The sequence below is a fragment of the Pteropus vampyrus genome, unplaced genomic scaffold (assembly GCF_000151845.1).
Source record: "Pteropus vampyrus isolate Shadow unplaced genomic scaffold, Pvam_2.0 Scaffold29, whole genome shotgun sequence".
Classification (NCBI taxonomy): Eukaryota; Metazoa; Chordata; class Mammalia; order Chiroptera; family Pteropodidae; genus Pteropus; species Pteropus vampyrus.
In genome coordinates, this window is record NW_011888810.1 from 4,319,932 (window position 1) to 4,344,401 (window position 24,470).

The 24,470-nt window shown below is 41.4% G+C and overlaps 1 protein-coding gene across 5 annotated transcripts in view; it reads right to left on the bottom strand.

Annotated features, from left to right (window-relative positions):
- Positions 1–24,470, bottom strand: part of WWOX (WW domain containing oxidoreductase) — a 791,253-nt gene that overhangs the window by 294,203 nt on the left and 472,580 nt on the right. Inside the window, exon 9 of one of the 5 annotated variants that reach the window (XM_011356684.2) lies at positions 12,506–12,580. The exons of 3 other annotated variants lie outside the window; for them this stretch is intronic. In XM_011356684.2, the coding sequence (XP_011354986.2) occupies positions 12,521–12,580 (60 nt within the window). In that variant the 3' untranslated portion in view covers positions 12,506–12,520. Of the gene's footprint in view, positions 1–12,505; positions 12,581–13,722; positions 13,810–24,470 lie in introns of those variants that run through there. One more of the 5 variants, XM_023528566.1, reaches the window with a different exon arrangement.

The following is a 24,470-nucleotide window of genomic DNA, read 5'->3' on the forward strand; positions in this document are numbered from 1 at the left end:
TAGCATCTTGCTGAAACTTCTGAGGAGAGAGATCTAAAAAGGTTTCTGGCAAGCTCTAGATGGCAAATAAAAATGAATAATATGATGTCCTTATGGCTGGGCTTTCAAACTCTTCCACGCATGTAGCTCTCATAGCAAAGAATATCCCCAGGGACAGAAGTGTGTTTAAACACTCATGTTCTATCTTTTTAAAATCATACAAAAGAGGCATTCTACTAGGTAACTTTTGTGGTTGTTTTGCTCTAATCAATGTGGTTTAGTAACTAAAAAGTTGACTCTAAGAAAATGTGCTTCGATTTCCTATGAATTCTAATAAACTCTGGCATCGGCCCTCCACCAGGGAAAATTGGGGATATCCAGACCCTAGTTGAAAATGCATTAATTGAAGTCAGTCTTTTTGGTTCACAGAGGTCATAAATAACATATGTGCAAGGGCTCCACTAGGGACCTTAGTCCGTCAACCCATTGTGTCTTCAACTGAAAGTTTAATAAACATGGGGGATTTAGGCATGCAGCCCTTGTAGTTGAAGAGGAAGGGCTATACATCTATAGGTGTTACCTATAAGAGTGTGTTAGATGTCTCAGAACCCAAGTCAGGCATTCTTAATCACCAAATGTCAGCCAGGTGCCAGCTACTTTGGCCATCACTCTAACGTACTTCCTTGTAAGTGGAAGAATCGATGAAAACAAATCTCCATAAAGACAAGGTGCACTTCTAGTGAGGATTGTAGCCAAGGAAGCCACAGTTTCTTCATATCCTTCAAGAAAATCTTTCAACTATTCAAAAATTCCTGAAGGAAAAAGTTGTTGCTTCTCTTCCATTCACCATTATGATTGAGAGCAAGGTAGAGAGAGATAGACCATGTAGTCTTGGGAGTTAGTCCAGGGCTCAAGTTCAACGACACCCTCTTCCTAGAACATCAGTTTTCTCATCTACAAACTGGGGAATGATAATAATAACTCTCTGCTGCAGGGTTGCTGCAAAGATTGAGTGAGATGATGCTTTTTAAAGCACCCAGTAGGCCAATTCCAGATTTTCCTTCCTATCTTCTGTGTCATGTGATAAAGCTATTTTCAAATGGAATGATTATAAGCCTTTTGGAAGGAAGGAATCCGCCAACATCAGACAGACAGGACTGAAAATCAGGAGAGGCCTGATTTGACCAGGCAGCGTGAAATTTGGAATCACAGGAAATAGATGCACAGGCCCTGAGTATATGTCTATTCCTCTACCACACAAACACCAGGGGAAATACTCTGCTTTTGCTTTCATGAACTTCTAAAGCCATAAAGACTCGTATTCAAAGCACTCTTACTTTCAAAAAGAAGTCATTAATACATTTTATGAAGTCAGAACCCATTAGCGAAGATGTATCGAGTGTGTCTGCTCAGTGAGGATTATCAAAGGGGGTCTAGGAATGGCGTTGGACATATAGATTGGGGCCTAGTTTTACAAACGGATAATGCCTGTAGAAGCCTGAACACAAAGGCTTCAGCCACGTGCAATATTTGAAAATACTCTAGTATTGACGTGGCACTAAGAGGCAACATCAAGTCACCCAGGGTAGGCTGATGGGCGCTCTTGAAGTGTAGGCACATGCAATACATTCTAATGTATGGTTTATACAGAATCACTGGCAGTGCTTAAATAATTCAGGCACTTAATGGTGGAAGTTTATTCATACTTGCATCCAGGCTGTGGCTCAAAAACACCTAGATGTAGGGGAGAAGACAAAGAACTGGGTAAAATTTATCCTTTAGAGTTTGGGACTATGAATACGTTGATATATACATCCTAATTCCCCTGAATGTTCTCTCATCTTCATTCAATAAACATTTCTTAGACGTTCAGCCTGGGTACCATCTATCTGGCTCTGAACAACACATGGCCCTGACCCTCGAAGAGTTGGTAGTGCAGTAGGTGGGGTGTTTTAAAGAAAGAATTAGCCTGAAATTCGTTAAAATAGTAAAGAAGACTTTAGTCAGAACTATTTATTTCCATGGGTGTCAAGATACTAGCAACAGGGGAGAGAGACTGGACTCAACTCCGAATACAGGAGTACTAGGATTTAAAGCCAAGGATGAGTCATCAGTGGATGAAAAGTTACTAAGAGGAAACATCAAGGGTGGAGGGAGATTCTCCCTAAGTTGACTTAGGATTGTGCTAAGACTAGACTATGCAGACTTGGCAAGGGTAGGGCCAACGTCCTGGCCTATTTGAGAAGCGGGCTCAGAGGAGCTGACTAAAGTTTGATCAAGGAGACTCTGTCCAGAAGAGAAGGGAGGGCAGGCTTTGCCACAAGACACTATGGTACTTAGCAAAGATTTCTTCATGGGGCTAGGGGTGTCTGGGAGCATGAGCGGGAATTAGCTAAGAAGAATTCAAGGCAAGCAAGAGCATTACACGTGCAAAGGACAGGTTGGTGACCTTCCAATGGTTAGGTGTGGCTAGAAGAGGGTTTCTCAATACGGGAATTATTGACATTTGTGGGCTGGGTTTCTTTGTTGTGGGGGGCTTTCCTGTGCAATTCCTGAGCAGCATCCCTGGTCTCTACCCACTAGATGCCTTTAGCATTCCTCCTCCTCTCTCACCACCTCCCCGAAGCCTGGCAACAAAAATGCCTCCGGATATTGCCAAATGTCCCCTGGGGGGAAGATGACCCTGGATAAGGGTCAGTGGACCAGAAGGAAACACTGCATTTGGAGATAACAGGGCAAGGCATGTATCTGGCCTCACCGAGGACCGCATAGGTGACAGGGTTCGTAGTATCCCAAAGCTTGTATAATGAAGGCAGAATCTTCTATTCTCTAAAAACAGTGATTTCATATGTCATAGAAGAAGGAAAAAGAGAAAGAAGTGAAATGAGTTAGTGTATGGGGACCCGGAAAAGTCAGCTTTGTTAGAATCTTTCCTAAAAAAAAATATTAAAGCAAAAGAGCAACCGATGCACTAACTCATCATGAATGATCTTTGTGAATTAAGGTTTTCAGGTAAGTTTCCTATTTCCGCTGAACAACTAAGGATGAAGACTGTGCAACAAAAAACATAGAGATGTTTTCTAGGGGTTAACGAATCACCATTTTCAAAACATTTGCATGTCTTGTCACTTTTATCTGTACCGAGGCCTTTTATTTCCTCCAGCGTACATTCTATTCTTGTTGCAGAAAACTTTAAAGCATAAAGAAAAAAAAAAAATCCTAGTCTCTGTGCTTGGACTGTGGCTCTTTGACATGCTACAGAGATTTCAAAAATTATTTTCTAATTTAAATAACCCCTATTTCAGCAACGATCAGCAGTAAGCCAGGTAGCAAATTCATTTGTGCCCTATCAGATCTGACCTCACTTGCATTTTTTTTTTTTTTACTTCTGCTGGCACAATTAGCAAAAGAAAGGGAGTAGGTTATTTAACATGCCTTTCTAATTTTTAATCTGTTCTAATGCATGAATTTAAAAATGCCTACTTGAGAGCTTCAGGGATTACTAAATAATAAACCCCGAAGGTTCCAAAATCCGGTTAATAGTCAGACCTGGAGAATATGAAATATAGTGTTAATTTAGAATAACATAATGCCTAAAAATGAAGCAAGTTAGGTCTAATTGAGCTATGAACTGGTTGCCTTGTATTGTGTAATGGAGGCTATGCTAACTGAGGGTGGCTGAGCTGTAGATAACCATTACTCTTAGCAAATACGTTTATTGGGGTCTCTCTCTCTTCATTACCCAACCTCATAAAGTATATGCCTGCATATTCCGATAAAACATAAAACGGCAAGGCAGAGTCACAATTAGGATGCCCTGAGAAGCTGCATCATAAAATGGTATCTGTCTCCAAATGATTGTTCACTTAACCATGATAAATATTTATCAGCGTGCAATAGAACAAATCCTCAAACAACTATAGCCCACACTGAAGATGAAGGAGGACTCTTACATTTCCAATTCTCCTCTTTTAATAAACACATCTCTTTACCTTAAACAATATGATCTGATATGAGGACTTTGACTTTAAGTCATAATTATATCATAGGAGCACCAAAAACATATTAGGCTTATATTTCCAATATCTGCTTAAAGTGGCTTGGATTTACTGTCATGGCATGAGCAAGACCAGAGAAGTGTGTGAATGAATGGAAATGAAACGGTGCTAATTTGAGTGGTTATTTAACGTACAACCTTTTATATCGTCAGAACTCCTTGTTGTAAAATGTGCTTTAAATGATAAGTTAAAGATGAAAATAAACTCTTTAATGATCCCTACTCTCTCATCGGCCATGATGTGTCAACAGCGGAAATGGAAGAAGAACTGAGAGCTATATCCTGACGCCCTGCCTACCTTGCATGGCTCAGGGACAGGCTGTGCCGATAAGGAATCTGTATATTACATGTGGCATGGTGTGTGGTCAAGAGGAACCAACTTCGCCTTCCTGGGTGAATACCTGAAATGAAACCTGTCCCCTGGCCAGACATAACTGTTTCTGTGAGTCAACTTCTGCCTCTGTTGGACAGAGAGCTAGAGAAGGCACGTAGTGGAGTAGAGGTGAAGTCCCTATATAGGTCTCTATAAATGACCTATAGCTGTGAATCTCAAACCTGAGCATGCTGGAGGGCCTTTGAAAACACAGATAGCTGGGTCCCCTTGCCCAGCTTTTCTGATTCAGGATGTCTGGGGCGGGGCCACATGACCTGTGTTTCGAACAAGTTCCCAGGTGATGCGGATGCCGCGGGTCTGGGAACCGCACTTTGAGAACCGGGTTCCTACAGCAAAGGAAGGATCCAGAAAGTGAAACTTCAAAGGAACGACTGATAGCAAACCAGTCTACACATCCCGAATCTGCCTGCCCTTTCTTTTCTTTCTTTCTTTATCTCATTCCCTTTATCCACTTCCATCTTTCCTTTCTTTCTTTTATTTACATTTCTATTTCTAATTCTCAATTTCTATTTCTCCTAGTCTCTCTCCTCTTTCTCTTGTTTTCTTCTCCCTTCCCCTTTCTTTCCCTCTCTCAGCCCTCTGTGGAGATCTTTTTCTCAGCAATAATTAACCTCCCACCATCAACTGTGACCAACATTACAGATAGATCCCACACAGGAGAAAGATACAGGTCAAGATCTCAATCCTTGGAAAATGGAATGAGAGGCAATTGTCAGAGCAGTTTCAGAGAGGAAAGCTGTGAATTTTTGAATTTTGTGCTAAGCAGTCAATAGCAGAATCTTCTCTGCTTTTGCATTTAGCACCACGTAAGCAAAAACACATACTGCAATGTGAAATATTATAACATACATAGAATGGTTACTACGTGACAAACTGTTGGTAGATGGATTAGCTTTTCAGCATTACTTCTCATTTTGGGGGCTATTCTTGCATTTTAGGATAAATAGTCCCTAGGTCTCACTGTAACTTGCACTGAACTCCCATGCTGGATAAAGATTTATAACAAAAGTGACTATTATGAGATCATTTCTAGGTGAAGAACTACCTTAAACAGACTCAGCTCTTTATAGCCTTCTTGTGTCAGACTGAATATTAGACATATGCAAAAAAGTATCACACTGAGAGTTATCAGGCTACAGAATAGCTTCCAAAGAGAGGTCCCAGGGCCTCATTTCTTGAGACATTTGAAATGAGACCAGACCAAACACTTGACTACATGATTAGGGAACAACCCTACCCTAGCTGAACACAGACAAATGACCTCACAGAGCTCCCCCATCCCTCCCAGGGTCATAAAATCAGAATGGAAACTCTGACTAGTCATCTTGCTGCAGCGAGAAGTGGGGACTGTAACAGGACAAGCAGCAGTACCTCAGGGAGTGGACCACGTTACAGTGTACATCAAAGAGTAAAAAGTTCCCTGTAAGAACTGTGGGCAGAAGATATCCCCAATAAAAATCAAAGTGGAGACGTTCCCAGATGAAGCCCATGATGCAGACATTGGTGTAAGACTATCATGCTCGTGTGTTCCCAGGTTTCTAGTACATACTAGTGAGTTTTCCCATGCTCCAACGATAAAGGGAGTGAATTACCAGTTTATTTCCCAGATCCCTCTTTTTTGATAACGTGACTGCCTCACAAAAACACAGAGGCAAACAAAGAGAAGCTCAATTAGGTGATAGTTGTGGTATCTCTATAGTTCATTATAATGTTGGCCATTATAATTATAGTTCAAGCCCGTTGAAACTGAGATTAACCTGGGAATAGATAGATACCTGCTGCTCCCCGCCCCAAAGTCAGCTGCTTGGACAGGGCCTTTCTCAATCTTTAGCAGGGAGGAAGGAGACAAAAGGAGGTTCTGAGAGGCTCCATGTGGCTTCTCCACTCTGAGGGACATTGCTGCTGTGAGGAGCAGCCTGAGCCAGCAGGCATGCTTGCACCACATGGAGGTCCCACAATAAATCCGAGGCAACTGCAAACGGGTGGGGTGGGGAGGAATTCTGGTCTTTATCTGACTCCACATGCTCAGCTGCCATTCCAATTCAGTTGGCCCTACACTGCAAAACCTCAACACTGGGTGAGGACCAGTCATGTCTGCCCACTCATTTACCCTTCTGAGCAAAACTCCCATGGTCCTATCCAGGGGTGGGCATGTTTTGTACCACCTGACACTGCTCTCGTTACAGCTGAATAGACCGCAAGTCTGAACATATCTGAACCAAGGGCAGTCAATCCAGAAGTTTGGTTTGCAATTTACCAATGGAAAAGATGATTCATACCAATGGATTTTATTTATACTAGGGAATTGGGGAACAAAGTCTAAGTGTGTTGAAGCAGGGACAGCTGATGAAAAAATGCCAGGAGTTGGAGTTGAGTTGCCCTGAGCAAAAAGAAGAGCGGGTGAGCCAAAACTTTTAGGGAGGAGAACAAATAAATCTAGCAGTAGCAGAAGAAGCCAGTCAGAAGAGAACACAGTGAACGTGCAGGAGAAATCATAGAGGACAGGCACCTGAAGCTGCCTCATTTCCTAGCCTGCCAACGTCTCCTACAATAAACCTGTTTTTTTTTTTTTTTTTGAAGAGGTGACATGATTATGACTCTGTTCCTTGTGACAAAAGAATCCTAATTAAGACACTCAGGAAACCTGAATTAGACATCACGATGAGCTCTTCAAAATCAAACCACCACAGCATTTGATATTTAATATCAAAACTCATTCAAGTCCTTGAAAATTATGGCTTATCAAAGCATCGAAGACAAGAGCAATTAACACACTTTGGCAATTGGAAACAGAATTTGGAAATATGTCAGGGGTAGAACAAAGGAATATGGCATCTGAACTGGAATCCTAGGTTTTGAAAGCTTTAGCCTTCCTATCCCATCAAAGCTTATCCGTTGGAGCAGCCTAGAGTTTCATTTATTAAAATTTCTAATCCTAAAACAGAAGTGTCATCCTCATAGCATCCACCACTCGGGAAAGATTTGTCTCCCCCTTGTTGCTGATGTCCAATCACAAAAGCCTGTGTTTCCAAAACACCCACTTTGTGTCACACGAAGGTACCACGCACACTTTTAGCATTGGGCGAGTATGTTAAGGTGTTAACCATCTTCTGCAGGCTGTGGAGGAATGAATGGTACAGGCAATATCTGCTCTAAACTACCCTGAAAGGGAGAAGTACTTGATTAAGGAGTAACACTGACTGCACACATGGAGATACATCTATCCTCACTGGTCCAGAATGACTTTAAGTTGAAAGATTCTTTAATAGTTTAAATCCAAGATAGTTATTTCATTATAGAAGAGTAGTGTAGTGCATGGGCTCAACTTTCAAATATCAAGTGATCCTAGCAGACCCTGATTTGTGAGTGTAAAAATAATTAGTAAAAACAAAATAATAGTAAAATTACAATGTCACTGGCTGTGGGCTTTACATATACTCATTTTCTCAATTCTCACAGTAATTACGGACTTGGAAAACACCTCTTTACAAAAGAATAAACAGGCTTAAAAAGAAAAGGGGGCTCCAAGAATGGACCAAGGGCTGGAAGCATCAGCGTCACCTGACAGCCTGCTACAAATTTGGAATCTTGGGCCCCTCGCTCATTTATAGCACTGCAGGCTCTTGGGGTGGGACCCAGGAATAGCGTTTTAACAAGCCCTCCAGGGGATTCTCATGCCAACCAAAGTTTAAGAAGCACTGACTTAAGAGAGTAACTTTCCAAGGCCAAATAACTCTTAAGCGGCAGTCAACACACAAACGTTTGTGCTGAGTATTGGAAACTGTCCTACCTACTTCAAATAATTAACGAGGAGCCAAGCTCAGGCTAATCAGGTTAACACCTGTAATACGGGATTCCCTTGAGCTCCAGATCAGGAGCCTTCGAGTCCCGGTCCCCAGAGACTCTGTCTTAATGGGCAGAGTCCTGTATGTCCAAACTGCGCTTCCTTCCTTTTTAGTATATGGAGGGACTCCTGGGTGGTACTAACCCCAATTTATTAAAGACATGATTACAAGGGCTCTGATTTAACTATGTAGGATACCTCCTTCTATTTCCTTATAGATGAATGAGAATAAAATTAAGAACCAACGCAGCGTACTGTGTACCAGACACTGAGCTAAGTGCTCTAGACCAGGGCTGTCCCACAGAACTTTCTGCAGTGATGGAAATGTTCTCTGTGCTACCCGATGTGGTAGTCACAAGCCACATGCGGCTGTTGAGCACTTGAAATGTACGACTGAGGCTCTGAATTTTTAGTTTTATTTTATTAATTTAAATTAATTAATTTAAATTTAGATAGCCCCATGTGGTCAATGGTTGCCTTATATATTAGATAGCCCAGTGCTAGATGTCTCTCCTTATTTAAACTTTGCTCTAAGCCTATGAGGGTAGAGACTAACATTATGCCCATTTTACATATGAAAAAACTGAGGCTTATAGAGGCAAAATAATGAGCCCTAAGTCACATAGCTAGTTAGTGGTGGGGCTGGGATCCTAATCCCGGTCTACTCTGACTCCAGGTTCACAAGGTACACAAGCACTCAGCTGCCCTGGGTTAGGCAGGCCTGGGGGAGCCACCGCTCAGAGCTCTGCCTAAGCAAAGGCCATGGCAATGACCACATGGCCCCTGAGAAAAGCTGCACCTGAGCATTTCATTCTCCAGACAACAGCCAAGGCTGGCATTCTCTTGGCAGTCATCAATGAGGGGATGTTTGAACATTATTCTCCTGTTATTAAATGTGCATTTTCTACTTAAAAATAAGGAGCTTCTGTCACAAATGATTTATATGGAAACGATACTACTCCTGGCAGAGAAACAGGAATAAGAGCTTTTTACTGTTTCTTTCAAGATTAAAAAAAAAAAAAAAAAAAATCCTGTGCTGATATTATGTTCACTCTTTAATGTATATTCTTTGAAGGACTGCCCCTCCTTTCTACCCCCACCTTGCCACCACCTCACCACCTCCAGGATGAGAAATGGGTTCGAGGATCTCAGGGGCATTTGAGCAATGTCCATCTCTCTAACCACAGTGAGCCAGCAGGGACGCGGTCCTCCCCAAGTCCATCCCCACATTGGAGATCCTGGTGCCTCCACCCAGCAATTTCACCAAATGGCATTCCTGAGATTCTAGAAATAGAATCTCTATTTCATCCCTGCTCTCCCATCTCCCTGCCATGGAAGAGGGCCTAGGGCCAGGCTGAACTGACCTTGCCTGCTGGGCCCCTTGTGAGCACAAGGGTGGTGCCACCCTGGGGAGGTGGCTCATCCTCTCTGAGCCTCAGGTAAAAGGGGAAGTGCACTGACTCTCCATGGGGCTGCTCTGAGCACTTGACCTTGTTCTTGGCCTATAAGAGGGTCTGGAAAAATATGAGTTCCCACCATCCCTCCTTTCTAGCCTGCAGTCAAGGATGAACACTGTAGTTCTTTATACAATCATCACATTTTGAGCATAGAGCATTGGCATGGCTGTGGCTTCCTGAGCACAGGATCTCTGTTTTGCCCATCTTTTCCTTCCATGTTGCAATCAGCACGTGGCCCTGCACATGCTGGGCGCTCAAATAAATACTTGTTGATTTGAATTTCTATGAAGATCGAGGCCAATCTATAATAAGTAAATCCATCCATTCCATCATTCATGTATTCATTTACTTGATTAATATTTATTAAGCACCTACTAAGTGGAAGGCATGGATATTGGTACTCTGAACACAGGAAGGACCAAAACAGACAAAACTCTGAGCCTTCATGGCCTTTACCTTCTAGTGGGGGAGGGGAATGAAACAATTATCAAATAAACAGATAAAACAGAGCAAGTGTCCCTCAGATGGCAATACATACTATAGAAAAAAAGTAAATTGGGAAAGATTTAGAGAAAGCAAAGTTCAGGAAGAAATTAGCAATTTTAAATACGGTGGTCCAGGAAGGCACCGCTGAAAAGGGGATATTTGAGAAAAGAATTGAAGGAGCGAGGGGGCTACTTTTTATATACAAAATTACTTCGGAAAACAAGAAATTGTAAGCTGAAGAAATGCTTGGTTCTATACTCAGAAGGATATCATAAAGGGAATAAAACATTTATTTCACTAACTTCGGTTCCCATGTTTTCATCTATTTTAATGTCGACTAATGCTTACTGGATGCATATGATGTGGTAGGCACTGCCCGAGCATGTTATATAACTGAGGTCACCACCAAGAGAAAAGGTATAGGCCAGGGATGGAAAAAAAAAAAATGCTCGCAGGCCCCAGGCAGCCATCGTAGAGGGCGCAGGCCAGGCATAATAGACTAGGGAGTGGTGGGGACTGCGGCAACCTGGGAGGACCTGCCTCACCCAGCAGACGGCTGCTGCTCAGCAACTGACAGTGGAACAGACTTAGGAGATCGTTTGATCTTCTGCTTTTTTGAGAGAGAAAAAAAATATGGAATTTACCAATTTTAAAATGTTGGCAAGCGATTAAAAGTTTTCAAAAATATCATGTGGACCAACGATTAAAAAATTGTTTCAGGACTTATTTGGTCTGAACAGAGCTTTTCAAACTCTGGCAGAGATAGTAGGTACTGAGTAGATAGGAACCCAAAACAGATGCAAGGCTCTTGAAACACAGCCACTGTCCCCCTACTCTGAGGCTAGGTATGATTCGTATGTGAAAACAGCCTGACTTCTTGGGACCTCTTGTGTGCTCACCCAGGGGACAGTGAACTTTGGGATCTTCTAAACACTGTGCCCTTGTGCGTGGATAAAATATGCTGCCCACTGGGATTTCAAGGGAAAAAGAGTCGATCATTCATTTAAAAAAAAATAGTACTTTTTGTTGCTTATTGGCTTTTGTGTGTGTGTGTGTGCGCCTACATTCTACCAATAAAGATGCATTTGATAAAATGATCCAGAGGAAACACCTTCTTTATTCAAAACTGTTTTTCTTCCCCTTTCTTTTGATACTTCTAAATTATCTTATCAATAATGTATTAAAGTAATACTCAAAAATGGAACAATACTGCACCTTTAAGAAAATATTATTTTTCCTGAGGTCCTATCAAGGTAAATTTCATCAGTATTCAAAGAATGAGCAAAGCACTTCAACAATTTATTTCAATAAAAGAAGACTTAGCTGAAAGGAGTATAAATGATGAGAACTTGCTTTAAACTGATTTATTCCCTGCAGCAATAAAAGGAATGTTTCTTCACTCAGCTGTTTAATATGCAAATATGCAGAACATCCAGCCCCTGACAGCACATCATTAATAAAATCTTGCACTGAGCAGAGCGCCCGATATTTCATTCTGATGAAAATACATGATGATGATTTTAGACTGTAGACTTTTAGAGTTGGAACAATGTGCTTTCCTGGTGATGAAACCCCACTAGTTTACTTGGGGAACTGAAGCTTTTCAGATAAGCGATCAGATTTCTGCAACAGGAAGTCCCAGGGTAAAGAATATAGTAAATACTGAAGGCTAATAATCTCTCACACAACCAAGGAGCAAATGACAAGATTTAAACAGGGGACAGAGAGGTAAAAGACCGAGACTAACGTCTTTTGCTGATGGTGGCATGTCAGTTTTTTATGTTTTGTTTTGGACTGCGTAGGAAATATCCCACTTGTTATGTTTGATGCTAGCTTTATATTCTCGTACATTATGACAGCAAACTATATAAAGAAGACACAGAACTCAGGAATTTGAACCCCTGGCGGGTTCTCTTGCCAATTACTGCCCTTGTTATGATTGTGGAGTAGTAACTTCTGAGTTACTTTGAGATTCCTAAAATAAGCAAAGTGAAGAAGCAACTAGAAAATACTCTTTGTACTAGGTCATGTGTGTTCCTATCCACTAAAATCTTGGATCGATATTAACAATGTGTGGAGGAATTATAAAGGCTTTTTAATTTTCTTTTCTTCCTTATAATTTCTTACATTTTCCAAATTTTCTATAATGAGTATGCCACATGTATGATCACAAAAATCATGTTTTTAAAAATGTAATTCACTTTTTTATTTAAAAAAACAAAACAAAAAAAACAAAAACAAAAAAAAAAAAAACCCCAGCATATATATGGGCTGATGCCCAGGAACTTAGAAGATTGCAAGTACTAAGCTGGGTTCCTGTCTCCTGGCATCTTGGAACTCTTCCATATACCCCTGTGCTTGGTCTGCAAATAAAAATTTATAAATGGTTAAATGAGTTACTAGTTGCAAGTGCTTAGAACAGTGCCTGGAACATGGCGAACCCCATAAAAGTATTTGTTAAATAAATAACCAATAAGTCAGATTAAATATTTAAAGTATTTTAGTCCACAGAGATAAGTTTTCTGTAAATATTATTAGTTTAAGTAGAGACAGAATATAGAAATACTGTTTTTTTCTTCTCCTTTTAATATTAAGCTTATTACATTGTATATTTCTCGTCAAAACTATTGCTCTAGCTCGGAGAACTTTTGTATTAAAATCACAGCTGTGTGACCTTGGGTAAGTCAGTAACCTCCAGAAACCCTATTTTCTTCATCTGTTAAATATACACAGTAGTAATCATACTTATTTTGATGTTTTGAGGACTCCAAGGGATCACCTATGTAAACACTCGGCACAGTGACTGACCTAGAGTAAAGGCTCAAGCTTACCATTTATTGAGTACCTACTATATACTAAACGCTACACACACACACACACACACACACACACACACACGTATGTATGCCAATTTTTATGACAACTCTTCAAGTTGAGTACTGTTGGCTATGTTTCACTGAAGGAGACCACGGGTTAGATGACTTGAACAAGGCCATATACCATGGTCTTGAACCTGGGTCAACCTGTCACCAAATCCTATACTATCATACTGGCTTTCCCCCAGATCTGCTCTTTCCCAGAAAATAAAAAAAAATAAAATAAATAAAATAAATCAGACATAGTGATTGTTCAAAAATATATAGACATATATTCAGTTACGATTCACATTCAAAGATTCTCCCTTTATTCATTTTTTAAATTAAAGCATTTAAAAACCAGGCAGGTTATGGGGCAGGAGGCAGAAAGATAAAGGCAGGGGGCAAAGACAAAGACCATAGAACCTACTGCTTAAAAGATAGTAAGAGTGACTGTCAAGTTCCCTGCGGCCTTTTTTCATTTCAGTGTCATTTAAAAAGTTCATTTATTAGGGAAAGGACACTCATATTTGTAACCTGTGAGATTTTCTTCAGTTTAGACAACTTGAGAATAAGGCATCAACAAACTTGCATTTGTGATGGTTCCTCTTTCAGAAAACACAATCCAGTTGAAAAGTGGTTGGATAAGAAACGCTTCTCTCCTCTCACATCCGGCTCGTGTTTCTTCTTCTCTGTATTTGTTCATGTTCTCTCCATCCAACCGAAAGAATAACTCTCTGTGCCAAAGGAAAGAGGGCTGTTGGGTTTTATTTCCAAATATTTCAATTATAAATCAATCGTTTAGCAAAATTCAATGAAGTTTGCAAAATTTCCCTTTGAATCAGCTCCCACTGAGAATCCAAAAAGTCTTAGGGGCAAAATTTCAAGCAGTCTCTTGCAGGTTTTAGTAAACTTCTCCAAGCTAGTACTTTCCATGTTTCTGATTTTATGTGCTCAGTAATACGCCCTCATAACTCAAATGGGATGAACCAATTAAACATTTCCCTGTAGTCTCTAAAATAGCTGCTCTTGGCATGTTTTTTGCATGGCACAAACCTCTGCGGGAGGATATGATAGAAATCTTGCACTATTTAAATATAGAATTGGGACATCAAAGAAAGGGTTGTATTGAAATAACATGGATAATTAAGGAAGTGGAGAACAGTAATAACTGATTTACATAAAATGCTAATGAGTCTCTTGACTTGTTTGGCAATTTGCACTTTAGGCTTGGTAACTGTGGCTCCAAATTTATGATCTAATTTTTATTTTAATATTTTCTCTGAGCAAGTTGTAACCAACACTAATGGGTGCCTGCCAACATCGAACTTCTTCCCACTTCAACCACCCAGAAGCTTCTTTTCCCAATCAAGCACACGAGGCTTGGGGATGCGACGGGTCCGGGAGCTTCCTGGACGCTCCGTTTTAGCTGGGTTTCTTCTTATGTTATGGTGTTGGTGTCTTTATGGACGATCGATGGTGTTCCAAATATTCACAGTTGGCCGAGCTAAGTGGGATGGAGCACTTAGAAAACAAATGTAGTGTTACAGCGGCTAAGTGATGCCTCGTGCAGCCTGCTCCTTGCTGTTCAGAGGAGGAGACTGGGTCGAGGCACCCTCTTGCTCCACGTTAGCGCTTATTCCACACCATCCTCTGGTGCCTTTAGCTTCTGAGAAAAAATTATATGCTCTGAAAATTCCTGTTTTATTGTACCCGTCGACTGATCCCACCACCGCACAGGGCCAGAGCCTCCCGTGAATGCGAATGAGGGTTTGAGCTGCTCCTTCAGGACACGCATGCACGTTGACCTTCAGCGTTCCCTATTTCCCTCAGAGCCCTCTAAGCATGATCCATTGCCTTCTCAGGCCATTCCCCCTTCACCCCATTGACGGGTTTCAAAGCTACTTAAATTTCCATGTCCTGCCGTGCTGCAGCGGTGACCAGGGCTGCGCCTTGCTCTCTTATGGATTGCACAAGGTCACCGCTGGGGAGAGGGAGGAGGCAGGCAGAGCATTTATCAGGATGTATTGCTTTACTTTTTCTATCCATCACCAAGGCGATGATTCTATTTTAGTGAAAATCCATTGAACTCCGATCAAGTCAGATGGCTGTTATCATTGGAAACTCAAGAGCTGTCAGGCCATAATCGGTACAAATGCTGGACCCCGAAATGGGGGGCTCCGGGCCAATGATGGTCTTCTGGGGATCTTTTCGGTTATTCTTTTTTTTTTAAAATTCCACCTGATCATTTTATTTTAAGTACCTTTACAGCAGTTCTGTTTGCGAGTGATAAAATCTGGTTATGTAAGGTAGAATGAACCGATTACAGGCAATTTAGGTATAGTCTGGAGACACAATGGTTTCTCTCGCTATGCTACACTGCTTTCCATGGTCCTAATAACCAGGCTACCCATCAGAATACCAGTGCACACCTGAGTAATCACAGAAACCTGAACATAAGGAGTGCACACACACATTCCAGTCGCAGTCAGAATCACCAAAGTATTTTGTGGTCTCTTCAATATGTGAATATTCTGATCACCGCATCTGGCTATAGAATGCAATGTTAACAGGCACTTTAGCCTCCCAAGTTGTATTTTTATGACAAATGCCCCACTCGCATTTGCATGTGTTAGGGAAGGTTTTAGTCTGTGGTTATCACCTTGAACGTGGCCGGGCAGGGGAAGAAAGAAAAAGAAATTCCAAAGCTCCCTGAAAAATTCTTTTTGGCTTGTCTTCTGGTTATGGATTTAATTAAATCTGACATTTGAATAAAATCACTCAAACATATTTGCTGCCCTGCTAGTATTTCTAAACTTACTAAAGGGGGGAGGGGCGGGGGTTGAAATAGGATGACAAAATGGTTTTAAATTAGGATCTTGCAGTTCAAAGTGATACTTAACTCTTAACTATCCAAAATCGACTTATTTCCTTGTAAACTGTCAAGGATCATATTTCTTCCAGTGCCCCCAATGAAGGTCAATCCCTGCAGGGGGGAGGGGGGAGAGGGCTGAGAAGGAATAAAGCTAAGACACCCAAAAGCTTAGTGCCTATGTGTGTTTATCTCACCAGTTTTTAAAATGTAAAGCAATTTTCCATGTACTTCCTATTTTGCAAGCCATACCTTTATTCCTTTTTATCAGTGAGGGTAATTGAATATTGACTGTGCATTCTTAAATAAATTTCCATTCTAAATAATAGCAACAATAATAAGGGCAGTTATTTATCGGTCACTTACTGTGAACCAGGCTTTGTGCCAAGTGCTTTATACACAGTTGTTTCATTTAAGTCGTAAAACCACCTCTAAATGAGGTAGGGACATCTCCATTTACAGATGAGGAGACCAGGGGTCTCAGAGCGACAGCAATTAACCAGATTACTACACGATTTAGAAGAGGCAGATGTGTGAGAACAATACTGATGTCCACTTTATAGAGTTGCATTAAATAAGCTAAACTACTGAAAGCATCTATATTAGTTTCCTAAGGTCCCAAATTAGGTGGTGTAAACCAACAGAAATTTATCCTCTCTGAGTTCAGGAGGCCAGATGTCTGTGATAAAGATGTTGTTGACAGGGTTGGTGCCTTTTGCGGGCTCTGAGGAAGAAACAGTCCTATGCCTCTCTCCCAGCTTCTGCTGGTTGCTGGCAATCCTTGACTGGTAGTCACATCACTCCAATCTCTGCCTGCATCTTCACATCACCTTCTCATGTGTGTCAATTCTGTCTCTTATAATGACACTCTCATTGGATTTAGGGCCTACCCTAATCCAGCATGATCTCATTTTGATACTGATCTTAGTTACATCTGTAAAGACCTTATTTGCAAATAAAGTTGCACTCTGAGGTCCCGCATAACCATAAATTGGAGTAGGGGGTCGACACACTATTTAATAGGGCATCCATTTGGAATCCAAATCTTGGTCTGTTGAACTCTGAAGCATTGCACCTAACCATTATTCCACAATCTGCATTGAGAGGGTGACACGCGTTCCAGGCACTGGTCTCTGATTATTCCATTCGTTTCTCAGAGGTCAGATCTAATAGTTTTCATAAGGCAGGGTACTAGAAAAGCGTGTTGCATCATGATGACCACCATGGTTGTTCTGTATGTTTTCAGGATAAATGAGTATCACTGGGGAGGTTGGAAAGGTCAGAAGATGTAGATACACACACACACACACACACACGCACACACACACACACACACACACACACACACACACACTCCAAGAATATGGCCCTGGGAAGAAGAGTGGCTAGCAACTGATCACAAGCTGCCCAGCCTATCTAAACCCCAATGGGCCTGGCTGTGGTTGGACTTGGACCTGCTAGTGGAAGAGAACGAAGGAATTAGGGGTGTACAAGAGCTCAACTATGTTCCGCTGACGCAGAGAAACCTTGACATCAAAGATGCGGTTTACGGAGGCAACCAGGAGCAGGAAATTTTAATTCTTGTTCACCATTCATCCCCTCTTCCTTCCTCTGGAGGGAAACGAAAATTAAGCCAAATAACAGCTCTAAATTACTGGTGGGTAAGGAAGAAGGGAGAAAAAGCAATCATTTCCAGAGAATTTGTTCTAATAATAAAATTCTGTTGTTGAAAAAGAGACGTGTATTCAAGGAAGAAATGTAACATGGAAAGAAAACTTCCTTCTCCAAAATCTTACTAGAGATTATTTTGAATAAAGTAGTCTTCTGAGCCACTGAAATAATTAAAAATGGGTACCATTACACTTATGCAGGATGTTTGGATGCATATTTCAAGGAGAAACATTATAGAAGGAACTAAAATCAATTGTCCAGTAAATAATATCTAGTGTTTACCTCAAACTGGCAGAAATTCTAATACTTTTGGGATGGAAACAAATTACATATTTGTGTTGGATATTTTACACTGACTCATTTGGTTCCTTTTCACTTTCTTCCTAGGTCAGAGTTCTCAAACGTGGCACTTTGACCTTTAGGGTTGGAGTATTCTCTGTGGTAGGTAGGGGTAGTCCCGTGCATTGTAGGATGTTGAACAGAATCCCTGGCCTTAACCCACTAGATGCTAGTAGCATCTCCATCCCTTACTGTGACAATCAAAAATGTCTTGAATATTGTAAAATGTCTCCTGGGGGTAACATTGTCCCTGGATTCCAATATTCTAGTTGTAAAAGTCAGAAAACTAAAAACTACCTTCTCAGGAGTTCCTTGCAGCTACGTCTGGACCAATTGCTAGGTACTGTCATTTGAGGCATGGACAGTGGATGTGAGGGAAGGGCCATATTCTTGCTTCTTTGGGGATTTTCCTTCTGTTAACTAAGGGCATATGCAAATGAAATTTTCTGTTCTATTGCTCCAATGGTAGAGATGGAGCCACAGTAGTAGAGATGGCTTTGGCTTATTCATCTGGCTTATCTCCAGTGGTGGCATCAGTAGTAGAGAAAGTCACTTCTCTATTACCCAGAGCCATTCCTGGAGAAAGCCAACCTCAAAGCCATTCCTTCGGCTTGTCCAATAATTTTGAAAGCACCAAATTGGCCTTATTAAATCCTTTCCTGTACAAAACGCATAGAGAAATTCCCATTTCCTGCACCATGCCCTGACAGAGATAACCCATTAGGGAGTTTACCAAGCAATCATCTTGTGTCTGTCTCATCAGGGAGACTCAGGCATGTTCTGAAAACCCTCATGTCTGGGCTGCCTCACCTGCTCTTCCCTCTGCTAAGAATGACCTTCTTTCTTTTACTCTCCCACTGCACAGCTTCCCAGAGTGATTCATCTACAAACACTCATTTAGATTCCAAGATCTACCTTATGTTTGGCCTTCTCAGTGGTAAAGCTTCCTTCTCCAAACCACCTCCACCTTGAACCCCTATACCTTCACCCATACTTGGCAAAGAAAACCGCTCTCTCTCCTGCCTCTCCTGGTACCTTTGTCATGGCCCGTACCCTGAATGTTCTAATTGTTTGTCCATATACCTTGTCTTAACTAAACTGTAAGATCTTAAGCCCCCAGGGTTTATCTCAGGGTAAGAATATAGTGAATGACAGCTGAATGATGAATGGATGAACAAATGAATGGATGGAACCTTGATATTCTTGTTTATCTAATGACATTTTATCTCATGGTCCTTGCCCTTGAAGTCCCTTCAGGATAGCCAAAAGAGAGTCAAAATTAACACTGGGGGAAACCTGTGTCTAGGGATATAAAGATTCAGTGCTGGTTTTGATGGCTAGTATATTTAGGAAGAGCTTTGGCTGAGGGCAGAGCAGAGTCCAATGTGACAGGGTAAGAGTGTACATCCTAGAAACCAAAGAGGAACATGCTTGAAAGAGTAGAGAGGAGCCAAATTACTGACACCTGATAAAATAGGCAATCCAAGCTCAATCTGATGCGAGAGAAAGACACAGAGTAACTGGGAGATTGATTAATGAGTTCTTTAGAACAATAGAGCACAGCAATGGAAATTCTGATTAGTATCCTGTTATTTTCATCATGATAACTTTTAATTTTCTACAAAAACTAGGACCCAGGAAAGTGCATTTATACTGAGGTGATTCATTAAATAACAATGTCGACCTGTCCAAGTTCAAAAATGATGTTGAAAGAGACATATAGCTCTGCTTCTAAGAAAGATGGTCTACTCTTAGGAGCAGACACCTAAAATTTAAATGCCAAAGATTTGTAGACAAGTTTACCCACGGATTCTCAGGGAAGCTGCTGGCAAACATAAAAAGCAGTGTTTTTCTCTCTCATTAAAAAGAATGAGAAAATTTAGATGCAAGGGTCTTCCTAAGAGTGGAATAAACTGAATTATTTTCGTGATAGATAATAATTGTGTTCAGCATTGAGGTAGGTTTTAAAGCTATGATATTTGTGAACCTATTTTTAATTAAATATGAGAGCAAACCCTTTTGTATTATTTTCCATGGCAGAGGCTACAGAGTTGTGGAGCTTGAAAAGCGCTGTGGTGATGAGACTACCATAGGAGTTTGAGTTTGAGTAGGAGTTTGAGCGCCTGCCCCAGCAGCCACCAGATGAGTGAATAAATCGTGTCTAAATTCTAGGAGGCCTGAAGAATATTTGCTGAGAGCTTCCTGTGCTGGGTATGGTGCTATGCACTGAACATAAACCTCCTTAACTAAGACACCATGCTATGAGATTGGAAATACCACTATGCCCATTTTTTAGATGAAGAAACGGAGACAGAGAGGTGAACTGATTTACTCATAGTCACAGAGCTTTCAAAGTTTGACATCTAAGATTAAAGTCAAGTTTTGTCTGACTTAAAGTCAAGTTCCTCACGTACTTCTCCACTTTGGAATTCATCACAAACAGCCCCAGACGGACCCACTGTGAAAGAGTCTATCACATAGAGAGGGCAAGCCACGCTGGAGCCCGAGCCCCAAACCCCTACCCCACAGGGAGCTGCCCTAGTCAGGACTCCTGGTGTGGTGAGGTTACACATTCTGCCTTGTTTCAGATCCACTGAGCCAAGATTTTTCTGGGACTGGCAGCTGAGAGGGTACTAACTGGTTCAATTTCCACTGGCTACTGGGGGATGTCATGGCAAAGGCCATGCCCTCATCACTGCCCCCATCAACATACAGTTACTAACAGGAAAGAACATTTATTGAAATTCCCCTGAGTGGCAGAGGCTGAGCTAAAAGCACAGCAGGCATTAGGTCACCTAATTCTCTCAGTCACTTGCCAAGGAAGGGGATACGATGCTACTTTTGTCCCTATTTTATGGAAACTGAGTCTGGGAAAGGTTACACAATAGGGTCAAGTATGCACAGTTAGTAAATGGAAGAGGCAGAATTCAAACCCTGATCTGTTGGACAACCATGAACCATGGCTTTTCCCCATTTTCATAGGTAGCATTTATAGATTGTTTGCTGGGCACTGTCCTAGCTACTTTAATACAAACTCTCATGTAACACCTCACAAAGATAGTGTGTTTTGTGTTTGTGAAAGACAGAGTCCCTACAGCACAATTCCCGCTTTTTGAATGGAAGATGGTGAGGACTGCTGAGGAGGAGGAAGAGAGAGAACGCTGTTTATTTTAGACATGAATAATATGCAACATTCTATATGCAAACAGATACACAAACAAATACGCAAAGATTCTACATTCAAAATCCCCAGGTAAAGGACTTTTAATTCAGCCAGAAGTTGGCTTTTGGGGTTAGAGATACTATAAAGGCAACCAAACCTCCCTAAAACTCTTTAAAGCCTCTTTATTATGGAAATGTCACCACCTGGACATCAATACTGTCTTCTGAAAACCTGTCCTCTGGCTTTAGTATGAATTTACTATGGTGCCTCCTTAGGAAGCCTTCTTAGGAGGCTGCATGTCAGGAGAATTAAATGCAAACTTTATCTCTCCTTTCTAAATCTCCTCCTTTCAATCACTAATCTCACCAGGAAAGAACACAACCAAACAGTCCCATTAGGTAAAAGGAAGATAGGACTGATGTAAATTCCCCCTGAATTAATGGACCTGCTCTTTACTCCACAACAGCCCTTCCAAGATGACCTTGCCAATCAGCAGATCTCGTTTCTTCTGCATTTTCCATTTGACTCGAGGCCCCACTTGCTGCTAAAGGAAACTGCTTAAGTTCTCAAATGGGCACCCCATCAAATGGCTCTGGAGGCTAATTGAAATTCACTGACACACAGATCTTAAAAATGATCTTTTTTAAAGGCAAATTACAATATTCCAACCTTGCAAAATAGACAGGAAGTATGTTATGGAGTGACCCATTACTCTGAGATTTAGTTGCCCTGATTGTTGAACCAGCGTCTCCATAGGCCTAATGCTGAGTAGATGCAGTCAGGTTAGGCCAGGTGATGATTCTGACAAGCAATTCCCCAAATCTCAGTGTCTTAAAGCCACAAAGAAGCACTATTTATTTCTCCGTGTCCATCTTAAGTCAGTGGGGGCTCTTGACTTGTCTCTCCTCCGAGACCTACCATGACGGGGCATCTGGTATCTGGAATATTGCCAGTCAGCATGACAGAGAGTACAGTGCAGCTCTTAAAGTTTCTGCCTCAAAGAGACATACATCACTTCCACCCAGACTGGCCAAAGCAAGTCGTGTGGCAGAGAAGTACAGGCGTACCATATGCCTAGGCGGAGAGAAAAGCCCAGGAATTGTGAGCACCGCTATGGACTCCAATATGGGTAGCAGGTATTGAGGATAAGTGAAAACGCTTCTTCAGGGCCCCACAGGATGTGTCTATCAGGATGGAGCACAGCCAGAATTCAGCCTATGACTCCAGAAGCCTCTGTGTTAACATAGGAACACATTGCCCTAACCAGGGCTCGCTCCAGCAGTAACCAAGAAAGACAACTTCAGGAAATTCCAAAAGGCCCTGGCCTCTGTTATCTTTTGTCCCCATCAGGTTTACCTAATAGATGACCCTACCAATTCCCATTGGCAGCCCTTTGTAGTGTAATGAACAGGATGCAGGCTGATGAATGCAGCCACTGCACAGAAAACGTCAGTTCTTTCATTAAGCAAACCTTCCCAAGTTCATTGTATTGAACCAGGGTTTAGGCTATTAGGCTGACACATGACAGAGCCAATTCTAGTCACATTGTAAGTGCCTATTCATGTTCGGTGAAATCCGTTTTACGCATACACACACATTTAGAATTGGACTCTTGTTGCCTGCAACCTTTTTTTCCCTTGAAATCCATTTTCCCATTTTTAACTGTTAATAATTAAGAAAAATCCCCCTTTCATAACAGAGCCTCAACAAGCCTAATTCAAGGAGAGGAACATTATGGATTGCCATGCCGAGTTTCTTCTCCGCTGGCCGACCGACATGCTTGTTCTTCCCAGATGCACAAATATTGATAAACTGGGTCCATTTGTGAAAGGAAAAATAAAATAAAAATTTGCACACGGAGTTTTGACACTGCTGGCTCTTCTTCCTGCTCACATTTTAAAAGGGAAACATTATTTACAAGCTTATAATCCCTGCTAGTGAAAGGGGACAGGACTAAAGACATTATTCTAGGGGACAGGCTGTGAATGAGCCAGCCTGGCAGAGACAGAAGCTCAGAGGTTCCATAGCTAGGAGCCCTGGTTGCTTTATTTCCAACCTGCCACTTCCGACATGGGTGGTCTATCTACAACATTCATGCAGCAAACATGCCTACTGGGTGGCCAGCCCACAGGATGGCAGGATGTGGATGTGAAGAGTTAGGGTTTGTGGTCCAGTGGGAGAGAGACAGGCCAACCAACAAATATTCAAGTATGCTTAGTGAGATTATGTATCCTGAATCCAACCTGTTTCTTCCACTCCATTATTGTCACCTGGTATAAGAGACCATTCCTACTCTTTTAGAACCCCAGACTACCTCCTAACTGGTCCTTCAGCTTCGACTCTTACGTCTTACAGATTGAAACCACATCTTTTTAAAAGCATGAATCAAACCACGTTACCTTCTTGCTTACAAACTTTCAATGGCTCCCATCACAATTAGAATAAAATCCAGACTCCTCACAGTGGCTTCATAATCCAGCATTTACCTCCCTCTCCTACCTCCGTGCCTATCAGTCCCCCTGGCTCCAATATCCCTTGAACAGGTCAGGCATATTTCCACCCCAGGACCTTTGCACTTGCCACGACTCTGACTGGAATTCTTTTTATTGAGATCTTCGCATGGCTGTCATCATTCTAAGATCTAGTTCAAATGTCACTTCCTTAAAAGCCATCTCTGACCAAAGACAATCAATACCTATTTCCTTCTCTTTATTTTCATTTGAAACAATCTTATTTATTTGTTTCTTTTTAGTTTTCTCTACCACTTAAATGCAAGCTCCTTGAGGAATGAGATTTGTCTGATTTACCTTAGTATCCGGAACAATGCCTGACACACAAAGAACAGCAAAAACAAAACACTAATAACAAAAAAATATGAAGTGTCACTATTATAGTAACAATAAATATTTAAATATTCTTCATTCTGTAAGATCCTTAAATGTGTTGTTTATTGGTCAAATCCAGACAAATAACTATTCTATGAGGAAATCACTATTATATTCATTTTAAAGATGTGAAAATTGAGGTGTCAATAAGTTAGTAACTCACCCAAGGATGCACAGTTAATATATAGGAAGCCAGAATTAAAACTTAGGCAATGTGACCCCAAAGTGCTAATAAGCCTCCATACTGCCTCTAAATGCTCAATAATATTTGCTAAACAAATGAACACAGGAAGGTGTTAGGCGAAAGAGGTTGCTGAGTTGCTCACACAATCTGAGATTCACTTTCCTAAGCTATACAATGCGATTCATAGACTGGTAGTCCTTCCTCTCTCTCCCTCCCTATATTTGGAAAGTGCCTACTATGTACCAGAAACTGTTAAAGGGGCTGAGGTTGCAACCATAAATCAA